Here is a 23,821-nt window from a genome sequence, read left to right on the forward strand (position 1 = left end):
GATAAAAAGCGGCATTGAATTTTGCTGCTAATCGTTTAAGACAAATGTTTAAGAATGAGAGCTGAAGATTACAGTGAGTGGTCGCTCGACCCATTCACTTCATTTATAGTATATTTCATTATGTTCGGCAACGAAATTGTCTTGTCAACTTAAATGACAGTTCTGTCCTTAATATTTTTTTTTTTTCTGCATTATAACAACTATGTGCTGTTTTATTCCTGTCTTTTCCCTTGTTCTCTTCCTGAGTTCCCTTGTTCGATTCAGTTTATGGCATATAGTCTCAGATAAGAACCTGAATGGTAGTTTGAAACCCGCTCAAAACAGTTGTCTGCTGTGGTGCTGAAAGAATTTGTTAAATCTTTTTTTCGTTTGGTTTTAGGTTGTAAAACCACAAGACACTTTACATAAAATGTTTTCTGCGATTATTATAGTATTATTCGTTGCATTGTACACTCATGTCCAAAATTATTGTCACATGTCTATAAATATGTTGTAGTAATATAATTTGATAACGAAATCGCCCGGTATTTCTTATAATGTTAGTATGTGTATAATCGGCAAAGACATGTATGTAGCAAATTCCATGTCAAAAGAGCAGTAAATAAGAACAATAAAACGAAAATAAAACTTTCTTGTCCATTTAGTAACATTTTGTTTTACTCGTTCTAATTTTCGTATTTATAATTCTTTTCCTATGAAATTTACCACACACATACATTTTCCGATTATACACATAGTATCAATATTAAAAGTACCCTGCAAAATCATTATCAAATTATATTCATACAAGACAGTTATAGATATGCGACAATCATTTTGGACATGAGTGTACGTCAAAATAGCTACTTGCCGCCAGGTTTAACGTACAAAAGATGAAACTCGACGAAAACTTACTAAATTGCATAAAACACTCCAGTTAAATAAACTAGCGATAACATAGTTAAGTTCTATAGAATTAAGTTAAACTAGTTATTCCAATGTGATTAGTGTTAACAGACGTTTATGTAGTTTTCTTAATGGGACGTTAAATCGATTTAACAGTGTGAATCGTTGGTGAAAGCAACCGTCATCTCTTATGTCTAACGAGATAGTAACTATATTTAACCTATGAAACGAAAGAAAGTTATTAAATTCAGGCAGAAAAACCTTTTGAATTGTTTCCATGACACAGCTGAATTTGTTGGTAATTGTGAAAGTGCATATAATTGTGTATTCTGTTGTTTCGTCCTCATTTCACTTTGCGGAGATTTTTGCTTCTCAGCGTGTTTCACATCGATGAGATAATCCTACAAATTTCACTAAAGTCTACCTTGTAAACTAGTAGAAATACACTGTGAACTCACCTATATTGTGGAATAAAGAATTTTTCCAAACATAGGACTACTTCAGGTTAGCAGGTAGTTAGTTTTCTGCAATAACTAAAATTCCTTGATTCATCTGATACGCTCTGATGAAGACCGAAGAATAGCCAACGAAATTGTAAGCAACAAAACACCTATATTGTGTTCTATATCGCTGTTTCCTTTCGTATAATTTTGGTGACTTATTCCTGTCATTTTCGTTCAGGGTAGTTAAAAATAATGTATCAGGAACTTCAAATATTAAATGTGGTCAAATTTATGTGAAAAATAGTTTTACATCGCTAACTTCGTTACTCTTCTGTATCATTCAGAATAACGAGATTCTGAAATGAAGAATTTTCCAAACACAAGACTAATTCAATTTACTTGAGTTGTAGCGTCCCGTTCAGTAGCGAGGCTATATGAGACGTGGACCTACAATTGAACGTGGAATCCGAACCACATGGGCTTCCGCGGAGTCTCGAACCCGGACCTCCTACGTCAAAGACGCGTACGCCAATCACTTAACCACAATGGGGCTCTAACTCAGTTTACTGTATAGCTTTTTTTTTTTCTTTATATGAATTTGCCTTCTACAATACCGAAATTGTTCATACATCCGAAGTGTTTTGATGAAGACAGAAGAAATAGCCATAAGAATTGTAGACAGTGAAACAACGTTACAGAACACAAAATACGTCTTTTTATAATGTCTTTATTTCTTTCTTTCTTTATTTTTTGCGTAACATAATATAGGAAAAAATAATTGTGTGTTAAATTCTTTCATTTAGGTTGTAAAGATTGTAAATCGTTTAATATTTGAAGCATGTTGGTTTAACGAAAATATTTAACTTCTATAAATAACTAACTCTAACGCAGTAAAAATAGCAAAAAATACCTCTATGGTTCCATTGTGTACATAACTAACGAAGTTTACGTACTGAGAATTTTAGAGTATTTCCTTAATATTCCAATTCTGGTAATGTATGGCTTGTCACGTTCTTCGGGTAGTGTTAACAAGCACATTAGTTTGTATATAGCGAATTGTGGTAGGATATTAAGTACTAATCTGTTGCAGTGTTACTAATTATTATTTGTTTTCTTTCAGGTAATCAAGATAGCGTTGTTGGAAAATGATTGGACTATGTGTAAAATGCGTGATGGAAACTATTATTGATCTTACGTTTTTTTTTTTTTTTTTTTTTTTTTTGTTCGTTTGTTTATTTGTTAAAACCAGTGCATAATAAATCAGTGGCGGAACGACTGCCCTCGCACTTCTCATAAAAGCTGGGACAACTGCTGACTGTTATCAAATAAGTTGGCGTAAATTAAATATTGGGCATTTACGGTTTCTCAAAAGATATCTGGTCCAAAGCCAGATAAAATTGCTAAAAGGGGAAAAGAGCGAATCAGAGTTTAGCTAATCATAACCTACGATAAACTTGTTTAATTATAAGTCTTCAAATTGTTTTTGTTTTCTTTCTTGGCATTTGTCTATCTACTGGTAAGAATTTAATTGCTGTTTTAGTGAAATTTACACACAGAATTTAATGCATAATCACGAATTACTAATTGATTCAGAGTCTGAACTATTTTTGGAAGTGTCTAGTAAGCTGTGAAACCACTCTGCTGCCATATCTCTCATGTAAAATGACTACGTTATGTACAACTTGTAAAAGAACCACATTTCATATGTAAAGTAAATATACCTTTGTCGCTGTCTGACCTCCTAATGTTCACCTTAGGGTCTAGATAGAAATTAATGGAAATTATTCATTTTCGTTTGCTCACAAATTTATGTGAATGTGAAATTATTCATATCCATTGATGTATGATTAGCTTGTGAACTTTTGGGATCTGTGGAAATACGAAAAGAGAAATTAAGGCGGTTAAAGTCCTGAGAAGAAATCTTGCGAGCGCAGCTTGAAATTGGAAGTTCCGCCACTGCAATGGATATATACATGTATAGTATTAAATTTTAAGAGACAGAGCAGAAAAGATACCATACATATTCTAGTTAACGGATGAAACAAGTTAATAATTGAAAATGCATGATACACCAGTGAAATTCATTTCGCGTCATTGTCTTGCTATTTACAAGACTTGAACGGATTTGCGTATGTAAATGGTTGTGTGTATAATGGTGTATAGTGTACATATACGTTACATAATAATATATATTTGCATATCGTGTAAGGATTTATTATTCCGAAATATTAAAAGCTCTGATTCTTGATCGAAAATACGAAACCAGTACTAATAATAATTTATAACCATGTATAGAGCTACAACATAATCTTGTTCAGAATTGTAAGAAACAATCATAACTTTCACATTTGTTTAAAGTAACTAACTGTGAAAATCATGAAGAAAAATGTTCATATAATTAAGTTTAGAACTTGCCAAGAGATCGTGAGTTTAAGACTGGATGTTTAATGATTGGAAGACTGATAGTTTTGTATGTGTGTATTTATGAATCTTGTTAACTTCTTGGTTATATTATCAGAATGGATGAAGTATTAGTGTAAGAAAAAGTATATATATATAATTTTTTCAGTCTGAAACTGTTTTATTCTTATTCATTACTGTTCGATATGTTGAAAACTATTGGCTTTGTGCAATGGAAATGTTCGACTGACGTATTTTACTTTCAAGGCGAAAAAAAAAAAAAAAAAAACTGGTTAGTCAAAGTAATATCCAGCTGCAGTCCACACTTCTTTCATTTCATTCTTTCATAGCTCAGCCAATCACTCCACTCCATTCTATGACGAAAGAAGTTTGAAATTTGCGATACGAAGACCTTCAACCAGAAATCGCACTACTCGGTGATCAGGGAAATTGTTTCATGTCATGAGGTCGATCACCTCAGAAGTGGTAGTCGGTGAGAGAAATGTCATGAAAAAACAGGTTTCATACCACAACTCATAGAGAGTTTCCATAGTCCTTTGGTGACGTCGTGTAATATAAGCGTTTCATATCTATTGGCAATTGGTAGATGCTTGCGAACTAGTTTGCGGTGCATTTCACGGAGTTCAACACAGTAACGATCCGCAGTGATAGATTTGTCTCGACGGAGGATATGATGGATCACTCCCATGATACCGGAAATAACACCAGCAAGCAGGTGGAGGAGTGGTTTTGCAAGCCATCCCAAACGTGGATCATGATCCAGCAACCGTCTTGACCATTTATTTGGTCGCAACATAGTTTTTTTAAATTTACCGATCATCCGAAGTCCAGTGGTGCTATTCAGCCAGTTCGCACCGGTTCCGTAGAACCGGTTGTTAAAATATTTCGAGTTCGCAGAACAGTTTGTTATACTCAGACATAAACACATCCACACACACACATACATACATACATACGTATGATCTAGCCAAGAGTGAAAGAAAGAAGCCAAACAAACTTTGAAAACACCTCTGTACTATTTCCGCTCGCTTGCGTTGTTGTGAAAACAAACTACTTTGATTTGTTTCAACTCAATGCGTAGACAGAAATTTGAATGGGCAGATAGAATTTGAATATGAATTCCGGGATAGTGGGATCTGTGAGTGTAACGAATGTGATACCTATCCAATGCCAGTTACGTGTGTTATCGACTTGTTTTTCGGTAACTCCGATATTTTCATTAGTTCCTTCGAAGCAGTGTGTACGAAGTGCTTTCATTGATATCTCAATCGATTGCTTGCCATAACCCATACTATCATTCCTCAAAATCTGGCCTTTTCTGCTAGAACACCTATTTTATATATATATATATAAAATATTAGCACCATTGGGTATAACGTATGCCCAACTCGTCTGCAATTGCATGAAGACTTTTGAAGATCTGCTTCCACGGTGTCATCAGAACATGCTGTTGGTCAGTGGCCGCGGGACTCGTTTTTTAATGTTATTTGCATGAAATATCACTACTCAATGGTGTAGGTGCGTCCATTCACCATTTCTGGCCTAAATACACTGTCAATGTTTTTGGCAACGAGATGTGTGGAATGTCCCAATTTAAACTCGAAAAGGAAAATAGCTCAGTTGTGTGTTCTTCATGATTAGAGTCCGGATTTTTTTGTAATATCAACCCCCTAAATATGTACTTAAATATGTAACAAAAATAGCTTAAAAATACAAGAAATATGTAATATATAAGAATATGTAATATTACCTATGTTACATATTTATGAAAACGTAATATTAACACGCGTATGAATATGCAATATTTAAACGAATTATGAAAATAAATAGGAAAATCTACTACACTTTATCCTGCTTAATGCAAGTCCCCCAGTGTAGTGAAATGCTTGAACAGCTGAGACAGCCATACGTCACTGACGTGACTGATTGAAGGATAATAAAAATCAGACGCGAATGAAGGAAGATGTGAATCGGCTAGAGAGAAACGGGAAAGCCCCGAGGAAAGCAATGCATACGGCATTTGTACGTCAGAAATCTCATGTGGTGTGATCCCGTTTCAAATCTAGAACCTTTTACACTAAATGCGCATCCGTCACCACGGCCCAATCTTGAAATGAATTTTTTTCGCAATATACAAATTTAAATACTAAAAGCAACTTAAGACGAAATGTATTGTTTTATATATAAAATTTGAAATAAAGTACTTACAAAAGATGTGCCTGCAGTTCAACTATGTGTTGTTGCACAATGGGTTACAAGGTACATTTCCAAATGATCAGAAGTAAAATTTTGTCGGCGATCGGATAAAATATTCTTATATGCAGAGAATGATCTCTCCACATCACATGAGGTAACAGGAGCGTATTTCAACAGGGAGGTGTAGTTGGGGGAAATATCTTCAGGGGGGGCTCTTGTTTCACCACTGAGAATCTCACACACTGCCAATAGGCATTCGTAACCCGGGTTTCTTCCCAGCACTGCATTTAGTTTCTTTCGAACTTTTTCTCCTGTATATCCACACACACACACACCTTGCAGTAGTCTCTTTGCATCCTCTGATTTCCATGGATTCCGGAAGAGGCCGCCCAACAGTCTCTAGCTTTTTAATGCTTGTAGGTAGCCAACCAAAATTGCTGTCTATGTATGCGATAACACACGCTACTTTTGAGTCATTAAACAGTTTCTGAGCAATGCCAACTGACACAGCAGACTCCGATGGAAATGAATGAACAACAGTCTTAATTTTTTGAAAATGTTCATTGTAAAAATGTACTGCCTGGATCCAAGTGCCCCAACACGCTGAAGAGCATGGGCCATACAGGTGAAATGAATTAAGTGAGGGTAAAAAACTAAGTGCTCTAACCGCTTTTAACATGTACACTGCACTGTCTGTATAGAGAACAAGGACTTTTTCTTCTTGAACTCGTCCCGGCCACAACACTTTAAGACCATCGTTTACAAAGCGAGCAATCGTGGAATGATCGTGCGTTCCAGCAATTTACTCGCAATAAGATAGGATTTAGCAGGAGCATTTTCACTTAACTTTCCAATCACTAAATTTGCTACATAACGCCCCAAAACGTCTGTTGTTTCGTCCACAGAAATCCAAATATATGAAGTACCTATTTCTGCCTTAATGGTATCTATAGCTTCCCTATAGCACTTCGATATAACACTTTCGAAGAGTGGATTCGTCAGGAATTAGACGCCCGCAGTACTTCTCCAGAAAAGCACGGTATTTTGGCGCTTGAACTTTGTTCCAAGGAATGTTCGCTGCTATCATTGCTTGGTACGAGTCTTTGAAAAACTTACTCCCTGAAGTATCTTGATGCATTTGTGTCAAGAGTACTTGTTTTCTTGCAGTTCGCAAATTTTTGTTTCTTGCATGGAGTGCACTTCGTACATGTTGTTCTGAGATTTCATCGAACATCCATTTATATATATATATATATATATATATATATATATATATATATATATATATATATATATATATATATATATATATATATATATATATATATATATATATATATATATAATCACACACTTGGTAGAACACCACTTTACCATCCGTAGTAAACGCATGGTTTCTATATATTTTTTACATAAAACACACTTAAAATTTTGCGTTTACTGAAATTTTAATTTAAAATAAAAAAAAACTCCGACTGTGCAAGGCTTGCATAGTTACCCACGACCGCAATTTCGCGGATAAAGTTGAGGCAACCGGAGCCATTTCTAACTTCGACAGTCAATACAGAACACGTGAGTTTTGCAACTGCAATACTAGAGTCGTCCTGTCACTCAGTTGAACAAGCAAAGCTTTGCTTAGGTTACCTGCTATGATATTGCCATTGTCGCCAGCTTCTTGAACTCCTGCAGTAAATTCCTGGAAGCACACTAACATACAGTTTTAACTTGAATTGCTGGATTTGTTTTCATTTTTTTTCCCGTCCGACCTCCGATAACAATCAAATAGACTTCGTTTTAGGAATTTCCTAGCCAGTCGCCTGTCAGGCACGTGATCTGTCTTCCTCCAGAGTTGAGAATAAAGGGCGCTGCTAATGTACCCCGGAGTTTGTGACATCATTACTTATTTCCTCTTATATTTCTTTTGTTATCGGCGAAAATTCTGCGAAACATGGTTTGACAAATAAAAAAAAAAAAAAAAATGAAAGATATTTCTCTTTCAGTAAAGAAAGTAAAGATAGACATGATAAAATTGAATCTAGATGCAAGCCTTGAACAGTCGGAGAGGTTTTTTTTTTTTTTTTTTTTTTTTTAAATTTTAAATTAAAATTTCAGTAAACGCAAAATTTTAAGTGTGTTTTATGTAAAAAAAAAATATATAGAAACCATAGAAATATGTAATATTGGTCAAAATATGTAAAAATATGTAGTATGAAACTTGAGTTGAAGCAGCCTACAGGTGTGAATCACAAACATTTAAGGATTTGACGAACCTACATATGAAGGAAAAAATATGTAATTACATACAAATCCGGACATTATTCATGATGCACTTTCACACAACCCTGTTCAACACTTACTCCTGACTGGTCGCCCCAGCCTGTTAACTGAACTTGCACGGAGTTTGTGACATCATACACATGACTTCGACCCTCCATTGTTTAGGTTGGATGTTTTACAGAGGATGGTTTTTCACCAGACGTAAAACCGGACAATTTAATCACACTAATGCTATACAAATAAAATAGTAAAGGTTAACGTTGTTGAAGGAATTAAGTGGAAGCATGTAATACTCCAAACGCGTTATCAATTATGTATATGCAAGACAAGGCAAAAGTCTTAACGTACCTTTCCATTTGTTAACGAAAATGAAACTGTCAGTGAAACTTGGCTTGGGTCTCCTCTACCTTCGAAAATGTAGTACCATTATCTCGATTATCTGAAAAGCTACCACTCTGATTGTTGGGAATTGAGTATTGACAAAAAGGGCTATGAAGTTAGTGAATGCTGCTCTTGCGTCGTTGATATAGTATATTCCGCCTTATGTAGTCATTTGACTTATGATTAGTGTCATGCTAAAAGCCTGACTTCTGCCGGAAACGTATGCTAGTCGAACTCTTTAGTATGGCACTAAGCACGCTTCAAAACGACTCTGCATAAGGCTCATAATGTTTATTCTGTATTCCCACAGACTATATCAAGGATCTTATAAAATAGAGGATCTGCCCTTACAACAAAATCTTGAAGTCATACGTCACAGTTTTGCCACCCCTACTCTGCCCACTTCGCTCAATAGGATCGCAATGTTTTGAGCCAACAATCATGACGGAAACGAAAGTGGCCAATCAGACGTGCCGATGCTCGGTTGCTTTTTGGCTTCATCGATTTAATAGGATGAAGATACATATGGGCAGATTCTCTGTTTATAACATCCTTGGACTATATGCTATCAACCACAGTCTGCATGGACATGTGCACTATTTAGTAATACTTCCTACCAATACTACTTAACTGCACTATCCTTGCACTTCTTCCTGACTAGCTAATTTTGATATCTTTTTCTTTTCCTCTTCTCTTGTTACTTTTCTTAGCGTTGTTGGAACCAACTTGCTTATTCAACTGTTTCTGACTACAAGGAAATTTACTTTATGCCAGTACAGCTGGATTCTGGAAGTGACTTATCTTGTTAGTCTCTGTTGGCACACAGGCTGAACTTCAGACCGTTCCCAGTTTAACGTTCTTCCTCTGTAGGATCCAGATAATTTTAGGGTATTTGTTGGCTTGTTTCTATTTCAAGTTAGGATTAAGCTTGTTTCGCAATACTCAGTTCCCAACTAAATAAGCCAAATTGTAAGATATTTGAAAGATCATGGATAACAGTTTTATCCAGTATGCAGTGGTGAGAAGAGTTCTTTCTATTACCACCAATTATTCGTAAAATTAAACATTTTCTTCAGGCTTCCGTTTTACGTTGTTGAATTGTTGATTGGAGACTGAGCATAGATGGATCTACTGCTTGAAGTGGGATTCGAACCAGTAATCAGGTTTGTATTACGCGCAAGATGTTTGATGTTATCTTCATTATGTTCAAGTAATTAATGTATCCTTACAATCGAACTTACAATGACTCCGTCTCTCTAAACCTCTTTATAAAAATTAGTCACGTGAATGTATCTCACGTTGCAACACAAGAAAAAGGAAAAATGTGAATGTGATGATATCAAAATCTGTTCCATTTGTGCTGACTAATGGAAGTGATACTGACTACAGTAAAAGGTTTCATGAGGCGGTAACACATGATTGACATGACGTTGGTAGGTCTCAGTGTTGATGTGATCCACTGGATGAGAAGTACTAGTGGCGCAGCACTTATCAGGTGGAAGTCTGTCACTCACATCGATATAAGAGACCTAAGATGTCACCATATTCAATAAGTTCTCGGTAGGAGCATCTAGCATCTTGTTCATTAGTGTTAATACATTAGTATATATAGGCAATAATTTATTATAAAGCTAACGGCAATCAGGTCTGGATGGGAAATGCTGTGTTCAATGTAAAACAATGCAAATGGTGTGGTGGTAGTTTGTACTGTAATATCAGTAGGGCCTACTCTTATCACAGAATATCTTAAGATTTCTAGCACCTAACCTTATATTCAGAATATATTTACTAAGTATGGTCCTGTATCCTCAGTTAATTATGGAAACTACTTTCTGTTCCATCGTTGTTTGGAATTCGTGAAAAAGTAAGTTTCACGGGTATTTCTTTAAAAATAATTGTATTTCATCCATTTAAAGATGGTATATTTCATTGATCGTGCGGTTTCGATTTCCGGTTGTGTGTAAGTCTACGTATGGTTCAAACTCCATACAAAGTGTAATTTCACATCTCATATAACCTTAGTGGTGAAAAGGATGTTAAACTCCAAAATACATAAGTTTGTGAAAAGTGCTTTTCTTAATTCTTTCGAAGAATTCTTTGCTACTATTCTTGATCCAAGGTATTGTATCCACCTATTGTTACAACGAAAGCTTTTCAGTGCCACATGTGATGGTTCACAGTGCTGTCAAATGGTGTAAAACAAACTGTTGGCTTCATGTTTCAGGATTGCCGAGAGTAACACGTTGGACAAACTTTTTTTTTTTCCCTGGGGTTGCAATAGTTGATTATGTCAACGAACCGCCGAAATGTGAATCTGCAATTTGTTTTGCACTGGCAGGGATAGTTCTGGAAATATTTTGTGATGTATGTTTTACTATCTGTACTATAGTAGGAGTTATATTACGTCTGGTAGTACAAAATATAATTGATTTATTGCATATGAAATTAATACACAAAGAACTATAAACACACATAATCACTGGGAACAATGCAGACGTGTTATTTGCTGATTTCAAAGTGAAATAACTGTAACTGTAACACAGAAAATGACTTATGATAGCCCATGTTTGCAGTCCCTGGCAATCGTCCAGCAATAGTCAGAAGTGAAAGCATTCACTTTCGTTCATAACGTTTTTCTAATGTTTGTATGTCCTAGTAAAATCTCTCACCATGTTCATTTGAAAAGTCACTGCAATTAGATGGGAAGTAATTCAGATAAGAGTGAATAAAGTGTACTTTCACGGGCATGTTGCACCCCAAGGATTGACACACGTTGAGCATTTCTGTTGCTAAGTCTGTAATTATGTGCCCGTTTCTTGCCCAGAATGTTGCATGTAGCATTCTTGAAACCAATCAGGCACGTTTTTCTTTGTCCATTAATCTGGCTTCGAACACAGGGTCACGTATTCTTGAATTTGTGGACCCACAAACACGCTTTCCTTTATCTTCGCTGGAAATGGGAAATTTGGAGAACATATTCAAAACTCTTGCCACTTTCATCCATTGCCTTCATTCAGTTGCTTAAACAGTCCTAATTTTATATGAAGTGAAGGAATGAGGATATCGTCGTGAGCAACTAGATTTTGGCGCTGCGCATTTTTTCTCCAACTGTCCTTTCCCTTTCAGGCCATTCCTTTCTTGGGCATCTCGTTGATGACTCCCATTCACAAAGAAAGCAAGTATATTTGATGTTCCCTTGCTGGGTTCCCGAATTAATTGCAACAATCTTCAAGTCACAATAAATCTTCATGAGTATTATATTCGATGGAAACTAACATACTGTATAGAAGATCGTACACATATGATTCTTTCCCCATCGAAGCATATTAACTGGTATTGGAGCAAGAGCATTCCCACTATGGAGAAGCACTCCTTTCAAACTAGTCTTGCATGCGTTGATGAAGAGTCGTCCGTGCTTTGGGTTGTAGTGTATGGTTACAGCTGATATTAAACCGTTTGTTGTTGGACAGTTGTTCACCGGAGGTGAAAAATTGAAATGTTCGTTCTCTGTGTCTCAAGCTAATTGTATTTGTATCTGGTTGCAGTAGATTGCGTTCCTGCAGTCTTGATGCTGGAAATTATTTTTTATATTTAGATAAACCCAGGTCACGGACTAAGTCATTAAAATGAGCGTGATTGTAAATGATTGGAAAACTAGTACCTGGAGGACAATACGTAGGGTCATGTTTATCACATGATGGAACACTAATATCAGTGTTCGGGTTATTATCATTTGCAGGTCTTATAGGCAGTGGTAGGGTTGCGGAGTGTGGCACTAGTTTTGTTGCTGACGTTAGGTTAGGATTACGATTTACGGTTTGTGAACCCCGTAACCTTTGCAAGTCAGAAATAGCATTCTGTTATATGGTCCTGTGGTTCTCGCCATATCCATAGGTGTGGCAAAAGGTATAGAGTTCCTTTCACCTTTCCATCACTTAATCAAGTTCACATAGCAAGTAACACAGCAGTACTGTGGTGCCCATTCTTTATCTTGGTGACCAATGGCCATACCAAAATAACATCTATATGCTTTTCTGATTGTCACTCATTTTCTTTGTCTCTTTGGAAAGTGGAAGGTCCACCTATATAACAAAAGTTGTTGGGATTATTCCGACATCCCCGACGAGGTGTCATATTGTTCAGAACTCTGTTCGTACCACACACTTTAGTACATGATATTACAAAACTAACAGAAACACTGGTGTATTCCTAATGCAGTAATAAACACTATTTATGAAGGTATCGCCGATATCCACATGCACTGCACTTCAGAGGATCATCCATTAATCCAGGTATGTTATCTCCATTAGACGCCCATATGTAGCATAATCTGAAAATGTAAGAACGTTATAAAAGAAAGGTTACAAAAACTGAATAATACAATTATATGATGCATTATTTATCTAACATTTATTATAATCCTAGTGGGGCTACAGTCTAGGTGCCTATGCGAATTCTAATATCTATGTAATATCTAAGTTTGGTTTCAATCGGGTAATAATCACGGACCATACAAATCTTTTAAACATCAACTGGACGCCATTTTGCGATTTTCCGTCATTACCGCGAAAAGCTACATAGCAAATTTCGTGTCTAGCGAGACTACCCCCAAAATTTTAAGTTAAAAGTCTGACAGGTGCATCCTGTAGCGTGGGAGACAAACGAACAGATGTAATCGGTCATCCCAGACACCTTATTGAGTTCGACATTTATTGTCATAATCCGACTACTGTCCCTGATACCCAATTTCTGATGTCATATCCGGATTTAGCACACCAAATTACATTAGACACACATTTCCAGGTACCAGAAAATAAAATGATGTCGAACAGTGAACTGTTCATAGGATACAAGAATAAATGGTAATACACGATTTGCTCTTTTAGCTAATAAACCCTGTATATAATGTATGCAGTTGCATTTACTTTCATCTCATGGTTTTAAAAATATACAGTTTGCAAATTTTACAGCATACAAGAAGTATAATTAATTACTTCGGAATGATTTTTTTATAGCCTTTCAATTCTCATAAGAACTTCAGAATATTCATATACAAAAATAAATCCACGTATACTGCTGCGTCTGTGTTTTGTAAACATTCTTTGTATTCAATTACTAACAATAATGTTGAACATTATATAAAGGAGAAGCAAGCGAATCAATTCCATTTCATACACAACGAAGGAGAAATGCATACACACGAGACTTAACGTTCAAATTGAATATCAATGAAGACTTAATCATGGTAGTTCGAAGTACAACAAATCATTCCTTAACATTGTTTCAACGATTTTATTATTCATTAAAAATTTATAATGTTCGTTACATTGAAATAAATATATTGAAACATGAAAAACTGGATAAACACACATTTAGTTAGTTGGGTGTTGCAGTGTGTGTGTTTGCATGTGACTGTTTCAGGTGAGTAAAATATATTAAGCTATATATATAAAAGAATGAAAAGAATCTTGTTTGTGATCGCATGACGGGTAAACGGCTAAATCGTTTGAAATTATTATTATTTTAAGATACAGTTATCAGATTCGTCGAAGGCTTTTCATTATGTTGCTTTGATACAAATACTTATCCTAAGGAAGGAAGCAGGGGATCAAAATATACGCTAAAATTTAGTATCTCACTATCCTTTTCAAGCTGGGAAGACGAAACTTGGTACATAAACTCGGGACTAAAAGTAAGTGGACCTGTGTCCCAAGGTATTTGAAAATTATCGTTTTAAGAGCATTTTCTATAATTTCTTTTTTCACATTGAAAGCCAGATTGCCTATTGCTTGTGATTGCATTACGATAAAACTGCTGAATAATTTGAACTGAATTTTGGCACGTAGTTAATACCTACCTTGAGGTAGTTTTTTTTTTTTATCGTGTTACGGTAATTATAGAGCGCATCCTAAGGGGGGCGGGGGTAGAAGGATTCAAAATTGATGTAAAAAATAGTATGTCAGGAGACTGTGAATGTAGGAAGATTAATTTCGGTATAAACACCTCGTTGGGAGTAAGGGGACATTTGCCCCAACGTTTTTGAAAAACTTTCGTTTTAAGATTAGAGAAGGGGCAATTTCTATAATTTTTTTCTGTACATTAAAATCGATTTTACCTGAGGTTTGTGATTGCATCACGGGAAAACTGTTGATTGGTTTCAAATAAATTTTGGAGCTACTTTGAGCTGGGTTTCTATCATATTACATTGATTGAAGGGGACATCCTAATGGGGGAAGGGGAGTTCAAGATTTCAGCCAAAATGCGATAAGCCATGATCCCATCAAGTTAGGAAGTTTAACTCGGTATATAAAATTATTAAAAATAAGGCGACACGTCTCTTTCTGTTTTTGAAAATTTCCGTTTTAAAGGGGGGAGGGAGTATTTTCTTCAATTTCTTTCTTCACATTGAAATCGATGTTGCTTGTTGTGATTGCCTCACGGAGACTGGTTGAGCAGTTTCAAATAAATTTTTAAACATAATACCTCTCTCAAGCCGGAATTTTACAGTAAGGCGTATCTTAAGTGGGATAAGAGTTCAAAATTTATGCGAAAAATAAAATATCTTGGAGTTTTTATTACACTTTTATTGATATGCGTATCATAGGAGGGGAGGGGTGAGAAAACATTCAAACATTTTCCATAAACTCTATTCCCCGTGCAATTAATGGGTATTTCAGGTAGTCTTAAATATTATTATATTTACTGAAAAGAGAACAAAACTCTTCACTCTTATTATTGCAGATTACCCCACCTCAACAGAAAAGGTTTTAAGTACCTATTCATTTTCAAAGTTTTATCCAATAAAATTAACGTCGTTATCTCCTGTAGGGTTATTCTACTGTTTGTAGTGAATTTTATGGTCATTTAAATGCCTTCAGTAAAAAAAAAAAAAAAAAAAAAAAAAAAAAAAAAAAAAATCATGTTAATTTTGTAAATACCTTTGAACTATTTTTCTCTGTAATTGTATTGTTTGTATGATAGTATGAGACATGGGTAGTGTTAGGAAAATCACCCGTTTCATGATAAATACCTGTTGAATTCCTCTTTTCTTCTTCTTTTGTTCGTGAAAGAAAGATAAAGAAATATAGTAATTTTGATTTATAGAAATGCTGCAAGATATTAATAAACTGAAAAGAAGAAATATCTCTCTATTATTGTATTGATTCAAGTTTAACACTTTTTACCTTCAAAGATAGGATCTACTCGTGGGTATCCGAACCATATCTTGTGTTTATTTTCGAGGCAATATAATTCCCACAGGAGTGTACCCAGCAAGTTTTTCTTGGGTGGGAGCATGGTTTTCAGGGAAGCTGGACTCCTGCACACTAAACGCGAACCAAAATGCTTGTTTCAGGATTGTGAAAGCATTAATAACTACCATGCGTAGTCTATCTACATACATTATTACTAGACTTCCAAACTATGTGACGTGCCCACTTCATATGCATTGTAATACAGTGCTAAGTGTATGAAAAAAAGGACGAAATAAATACAATACAATACAATACTATGCTATTCATAAGTATAGAATGGCTATATCCGTCTCTGTCTGTTGACAGTTATTAGAGGAGCAGACACGATAAGACGGATCAAGAAGCGGTATTCTGCAATCTATTTAGCGTCCCAAGAATAGGTTCAGTAATCTCTCCTGTTAATCTATTATTCAAACCAGAAGTAGTTGAAATTAACCATTTTCTGTTTCAACCTTTTTCGCCAAAGAACAAAAACGGTAATAGCGACAAGCAGTTTTTTGTAATCGATTTAACGTGACAAGGAAACATCGTCGTCAAAACCGGAAGTGGTTGAAATTTACTGCTACCGGTTTCAGTACTAATTTCCATTTGCAATCGATTCAGTATCTCAAGAATAGATTTCACAACCTAGATTTACTCTCTATCCAAATCAGAATAGTAGAAATCAACCATTTCCAGTTTCAATGTTTATAGCCATAGAACAAGGATGGTAATAGTGATAAGCAGTGTTTTGCAAACGATTCGGCGTTCAGCAAGGAAACATATCGTCACCACCTGCAGCGCATTGTCAAAACCGGAAGTGATTGAAATTTACGATTACCCCGGATTTAATACCGATTTCCGTAGAGTAAAAAACTGTAAATAATATCGGGAAGTGGTTTCTTGCAATCGATGCAGCGTCCCAGGAATAGATTCCATCTCTTCCGATGGTACTCTATTCAAGCCAGAAGTGGTACAAATCAACCATTTCCGGTTTCAGCTTTCATCGTTATTGAACAAAAACGGTAATAACGACAAGCGTTATTTTTTCAATTGGTTCAGCATCTCAGAAGAACATACCATCACCACCGATACTCTAAAAAAAAATGAGGTTGGTTGAAATTTATTAGCACTTCCTAGTGATGAGCGCAAGAGTCTTGCATGCAGGACTAAGACCAGGAAGCCCGGTGCAAAGCCAAGACCATACCTGCAACACCAAGAGTCTTGCACAAGTAGCGGTACTACATGATTTTTTTTTTATAGAATATAAAAAGGGTAAAAATCATTACCTTTCACTTGAATTTCTTACCTTCTGTAAAAATGCCGCTGGAGTGAATGTATTCCCAGCAGTTTATGCAAACCACGTGAGTCGATCTGCTTCTGTAGCATATAGCTACAGTGTGCCGTTTTCTGAATCGGTTGTTCGCGTTTTCTGTAGTTCTTACTCGTTTCCAAGCTACTCAGGTGTCTGTAGTTCTTACTCGTTTCCAAGCTACTCAGGTGTCTGGTGTTTGGGAAATCATACGAAGAACAGTTGTGTCCATAAGAAGCGAAAAGTAAACTAGAATATCTTATGGCCGCAGTGGCTCAGTGGTAGAGCGTTCATCTCTGATGCATGGGGTCCCTGGTTCGATCCCAGCTTGCACCATGTGAGCTTCTTTTGGTGGACAAACATCGTGTTCGTGGGTTTGCTCGGGATTTTCAATTTCCTCCTACTTTCTTCATTCCACCATTTCATGCATTTCCCATCATCACGTCTCCCTTAGACTCAGTGCATAATCGTGGGACGTTAAACTAGATATTTAATTTCATTTCAAAACATAGCTATTAGTGGTGTTCTTTTTTCAAAACTAAAGGTAAATATAGTATTGAGCATCGGTAATTCCATACACCATATGTGCCGACTACATGGGTATGGCCTTGGCTTCGAAGCTCAAGCATCCATTGGAAATTTTTAATACCTACTCATAAAATTAATATCAAAAGAACATTTCATGACATTGACAAAAACTTAATGCATGTGACCGCAAGTTTGATTTCATGGGTGGATGCTTATACGTTGAATAATTGTTTATCAATATAACTTTTTGCCTCCTCAGGTATACGGCATATCGAGAATTGAGCGATATAACATTATACAACAATAAATAATCCGTATTCACAAGTGAAAGTGATTTTATACAGTTATTTGAAATAACGGAGTTTGATGACGTTATTTTGTATTTCTAATATAGGTCAAAATATATAAATTAACTTACATAAATTGAGTTTACACAAAAGACATAGACAGACAGACAGACAGTTGAGTTGTTTCCAGTTTTCACTCAAATTATTCTAAAATATTAAGAGATTTAATTATAATCATCATTATTTTAGTTTTTCTCTCTTTTTTTAGTCAATATTGCTAAACATATCATCATGGTAACTATTCTGCCATTAATGGCAGTTCACTTGCTGCAACTGAGAAGCTTCGATGTACGGTGGTCCTTAGCTCTTTGTCTTGACGCAGCAATTTTCTGTTTTAATACCTTCCTTCAACTACAGTTTTTCGCCCCTCCCTCTCTTTTCTTCCACTATACCCTATACCACATCCCTCATAATACAATTCCTCCTCAACCTATGTTCCAACCAGTTCCTCTTCCTCCTCTTAATTACATCTAAAATTCTTTTCTTCCCTACTGCTACTATTTCTAACACCTTCTCATTCATTTTTCGTTCAACCAGCTAATTTTCTCCTTTTTTCTCCATTCCCACGTTTCGAAAGCATCCATTTTTTTTTAGCGCTTTTGTATAATGTGTATGTTTCTGCCCAGTGGCGTATTTAGGATCTTGTTTCGGGGAGACTAGAGAACCAGTAAGAAACATTTTTGTTGTACGTATAATGCTAATAATAATAATAATAATAATAATAATAATGAAATTATTTCGGGGGGGAGGCTTGAGCCAGATAGTCATCCCCTAAATACGCCACTGTTTCTGTCCGATAGAGTACATGTTGGAATCAGTAAAACAAAATATTTATATAATTTTGTTCAGTTCAAAGATGAGCTAATCGTAGTTCAAAAGAAAAAAATCTGACGCCTTTAGAGTGTAAAAATAATAATTTTGCAATTCACGGCATTTCACTAATTGTGCCGTCTTGATTTCTTTCATGCGTCTCTGGGGTAGCCTCCCTAGTTTGGGAACCAGTGGAGTATTGGATCTGTTAAAAAATATATTAACAAGTTTACGAAATGTTGTGTTTATGTTATAAGTAGTGAAGCGTGGGCATCCATTAAAAAAAAATGTCAGCGCCTATGTGTTTATCTTGTAAGTAGTGAAGCGTGGGCACCCATTAAAAAAAAAAAAAAAAAAAAAAAAAAAACTTGTCCGCCTATGTACACTCATGTCCAAAATGATTGTCGCATATCTATAACTGTCTTCTTGTAAGAATATAATTTGATAATGATTTTGCAGTGTACTTTTAATACTGATACTATGTGTATTATCGAGAAATGTATATTTGTGGTGAATTTCATACGAAAAGAATTATAACTACGAAAATTAGAATGAGTAAAACAAAATGTTGCTAAATGGACAAGAAAGTTTTATTTTCGTTTTATTGTTCTTATTTACTGCTCTTTTGACATGAAATTTCCCACATACATGTCTTTGCCGATTATACACGTACTAACATTATAATAAATACCGGATGAATTCTTTATCAAATTATATTCCTACAACAACATATTTATAGACATGCGACAATAATTTTGGACGTGAGTGTACATACTATCATCTTACTTACATGAAGGTATGCTATATTCCATTTAGAAATATACATTATATTTCCGTTACTATTGGCGCATTGTAGAATTTATTATCCCTTATATCCATAGTAAAATTTACCTATGAAGAGCATAAGATTTCTTAAAAGCAAGACTTGCAAGACTCTTACAAGCAAGACCAAGACCGGGTCTTGGTCTTGCATTTCCTCATCGCTAGTACTTCCGGTTCCAATATTGATTTCCGTAGAGCAAAGACTGCAAAAGAAACCGAAAAGTAGTTCTTTTGCAATCGATTTAGCGTCCCCAAATCTTCCGTTAACCCTTTATTCAAATTGGAAGTGTCCGAACCCCCGCCAAGTGAACTTTGTGGTGGACAAACACCGTGTGCGTGGGTTTTCTCGGGGTTCTCCCGTTTCCTCCCACTTTCTTCATTCCACCATTTCATTCATTACTCATCATCACCGTCTCCTTTAGCCTAACCAGCATAATCGTGGGACGTAAAACAGAGATTTCATTTCATTTTCAAATTGGAAGTGTTAGAAATCAACCATTTCCGTTTTTAACGTTGATCGCCATAGAGCAAAAAACTAATAAATAAGCGACAAGCGGATTTAAACAATCGATTCAGCGTTACAACAGGAAATACTATTACCATCTGTAATATGCTACCGGAACTAGTTGGAATTTACTAGTACAGGGTGCCCAATATACAATGCAACCGGGAGTTTGGGATAGTAGAACTTTTGAACCTAAAGAGATACACAAATAATGGTTATACCAAAATAAAGCCTTGTTCATGCATACCTAGTCTAGCCATAAATTCTGTCACACACTTTTTTGTGAATATATGAAATACGGTTTGAGATTTTTCAATCTGCTTTTAATATGTTATAACCACATATATTCTTTACAATTGGCACATATCAAACTTCAAAATGTCCACCATTGGCACGCACACAGGCTTTGAGTCTCTTGGGCCAGTCATCTATTGCAATACGGAGAGTATCAATCGGAAAATCCGCCACTGCTGCCACCAAGGAACGCTTCAAACTTTTAAGTGAAGGGTCTTTTCTTGCAGACCATGTCTTCTAACACTGCCCACAGTTTGTAGTCCAGAGGGTTTAAATCGGGGCTACCAGAAGGCCACTCAGTACTGGAGATGAAATCTGATACATTGGCCTCCAACCACTGTTGTGTCATCCTTGCCTTATGAACTGGCGCAGAATCCTGCTGGAAGGTCCAGTGATCACTGTTAAACATGGTGTCACTCAAGTCCTTCACAATAGGCTCCAGAACACTTTTCCAAATATACCTTGGCACTTGTTTTTACATCTTGCTCACAAAAGTGAAGTCTGGTGTGGCCTTCATAGCTCACCCCCCACCAAACCATGACTGAGAAGGGGTGATGACCTCTCTGAACCTTAGGAACTCTCCCACGAGCTTCTCGAGAGCTTGCTGCATATATCCTATCATTTTGGCGGTTAAAGCTCTCTTCAGTGGTAAAGATTTTCTCGTCGGCAAAGAGGATTTGCCGATGTCCATTGTTGGCGTACCGCTGTAGGAGCTGTCTTGCTTCAGTTTCCTCTGCTGCTTCAGCTGTGGTGTCAAGAAATGCTCCGTGTTCCGCGGATAAGCTCTGACCTTCAGGTCTTCAGAAAGTAACCTAGATATTGATCTTGGGGCCATGTTGGGCTCCCGTGCCATGATCTTCTGCTTCCGGAGTGGATTTCGCCGAACACGAGCAGCCACTGCTTTAACAGCTGCCACTGTTCTCACACTGCGAGGACGACCATCCCCTCGCCGGCCACGTACACTGCCGGTCTCAGTAACCCGCTGGATTATGCGGTAAACAAATCTTTGCTGATTTTCAGAAGTCTCACTTGGTGAATTTCCACCCTTATGCAAGGCAAACACTGCAACTCTATTTTTGTTCTCACTCCATTCCATGCTTAAGCGAAGCAGATCCACCCGTTCACTTTCCCTGTTCGACACACACTGGCCAGAACTGACCTTGAGCTAAATTGTACCTTGCCACCTGCACAACAGGTTCTACAGCCAAAGCCAAAAGTTTGTGACAATATTTATGGCTAGACTAGGTATGTTTTTAAACTAGTAAGCAACGATTGAAGTACACTAGAAACCATACAGTGTTGCCAGATGTAACCGAAGGTGTAAATCAATTTTCTTGCAAAACATATTAATTGACTCATAACTCATACATATGGATGTTCTGTCGTTAATTTTCAGTTTGTTTAGTTGGAGTAGCTTGGAAACTATGGAGCAGAAAAAAGATTTTTCATTTCCACCGATAACTAATCGGATGAGGCATCTGTAAGGGGAAACTAGGGAAATCGAAGTTTTCATAAATTAACACTGAATTGGCAACCCTGCTGATGTTTCAGTGCATCAAAAGGTATGTTAAGGATCTATCTACATTATGCAATTCCTGAAAACCATGAAAAACAAACATTGAAATTATCATGATAAAATTTTGACTTATATGCACCCGGCAACACTGCTATTCATTTCTATGGGGCTATTTAAAGCAAGAGGTATACAAGAACAATTCTCGAACTATTCAAGACCTGGAAACGAACATTCGCAGTGCAATTGAAAGCATTAACACTTCTACTTGTAATCTTCGTAAAGTTGCTGCCAACCTGGTGAAACATGTGAACCAGTGTTTGAATCAAAACAGCGGACACTCCCAGCATCCGCTGTAAAGCTGGTACCTAACTCATTTCTGATAGTAGCAGTGGATAGCTTGTATCCAGTATATACAAGAAATGGATTCTACTGTTATAAAAATTAATGGATATTGTGAGAGCTGCGTATATTAAAAATCCTACACAAGCTTATTACAAACCAGAAATTATAGGGGAGGTGTTGCTGGCAAGAGAATGTGATAAAATTGGGGTCGTGATAGGAATTAGGTTGAGAACCACTGCTTTCGAGCAAAAACGGCAGCAGAGGGTGAGTAATGGCTTTTTGATACGGATTCAACGTCCGGGAAAGAAGCTATCTTTGATCTTATTCGTCTATTGTAATCAATAGTTATAGATGTAGTACTTCGAGTTAGAGTATTGAATTCACATAGCTTGGAAGTCGATCGTAGTTTCACACTGAAACTCACTTATTAGTATTATATTGCAACCGAAACGGTTTTTTTTTTTTTTTTCATAAGCTCTACCTTTAACCCTACACAAGATTTCAGTAGATTAGTCTAAACTATTTTTTTCTTCCTTAAAAGAAATCGTTACTATATGACTGAGCACCAAAATTTACCATTTGCAGGTGCGAATAGAACATTAGAAAATGAATGTTAAATTATTATTATTATTTAGTTTAACCGATTTGTTGGTATTCGCGACCTCGGTGTGCATTGTTCCTGGTTTTATTCTCGGTGGGAGTAGAGTACTAAAATTTTTCGTTATTGATTCAGCATGATGGGGCAATTCGGGAGCTACCTGAGATAATAGATAACGATCTCCAATGTAGAAAGTCAGAAATAATGGCACCTGGGAACCGATTGCACTGGCCGCGTATCAGCTAGTTGAATGTGAACCATTTGTGAGGCTATAGTGTTTTTTTTTTTTTTTTTTTTTTTATTTAATGATCTGTAGCACACAATAGATATATTGGTCAATCACATGCTTTTATTTTCTGATAATCCTGCAATAAATATAGAAGCCTATGGGTGTGTATATTCTTGGTTTCTCTTCTTCATAGGTAGTTATGACTTTGGGAGCGAAAAATCTTTCCCAGAGTTGCGCGCATGCAAGGCGTTTACACAATACTTGTTCAGGAAAATAGCCTCCATTCGCTTCTACAACGTCTTTTCTTCTACGAACAAGTAGATGCCATAAATGCCATTTTTACAGAAATTTCTATCATGTAACTCAAAAAAGTGCGCAACTGCGTTTTCAACTTCTTCCCGAGTCATCTCCGATTGCTCGAGGGGAAGAAGTAGCGACGTTTTCAAAATGACACGGACATTTTTGGCCACTTGGTATATGCTCCCTGTTGAGCCTTCACTTGCTTGAATGCAAATTATATTAAGTAAACGAAGTTTTAGTATCACTGTTTCTTGAGGACACACTTAATCAGCAGGTCTATTGATAGATCTAAACCCTGTTATTAATCTCCAGTGCAAATAATAATAATAATGGAATATATCTTCCTATTCTGGAATTTAAATGACGAACGAAAAGCAAAGTAA

At 36.2% G+C, this 23,821-nt stretch overlaps 2 protein-coding genes across 5 annotated transcripts in view; both read left to right on the forward strand.

Annotated features, from left to right (window-relative positions):
- Hph (HIF prolyl hydroxylase) overlaps positions 1-3,904 on the forward strand; it is a 60,420-nt gene extending 56,516 nt beyond the window's left edge. For both annotated transcript variants that reach the window (XR_014127314.1, XM_081730394.1), the window contains one exon: positions 2,449-3,904. Coding sequence is in view for 1 of the 2 variants with exons in the window: in XM_081730394.1 (XP_081586520.1) it covers positions 2,449-2,477 (29 nt within the window). In the remaining variant the exon portion in view is untranslated. The remainder of the gene's footprint in view (positions 1-2,448) is intronic.
- A 9,326-nt stretch (positions 3,905-13,230) lies between these two features.
- Positions 13,231-23,821, forward strand: part of LOC145664061 (uncharacterized) — a 71,337-nt gene continuing 60,746 nt past the window's right edge. Inside the window, exon 1 of one of the 3 annotated variants that reach the window (XM_081730399.1) lies at positions 13,231-14,024. In XM_081730399.1, coding sequence (XP_081586525.1) covers positions 13,952-14,024 — 73 coding nt within the window. In that variant the 5' untranslated portion in view covers positions 13,231-13,951. The remainder of the gene's footprint in view (positions 14,025-23,821) is intronic. The other 2 variants (XM_081730398.1, XM_081730397.1) reach the window with 2 other exon arrangements.

Source organism: Thermobia domestica, chromosome 11, assembly GCF_964235325.1.
Source record: "Thermobia domestica chromosome 11, izTheDome1.hap1.1, whole genome shotgun sequence".
NCBI classification, from domain to species: Eukaryota; Metazoa; Arthropoda; class Insecta; order Zygentoma; family Lepismatidae; genus Thermobia; species Thermobia domestica.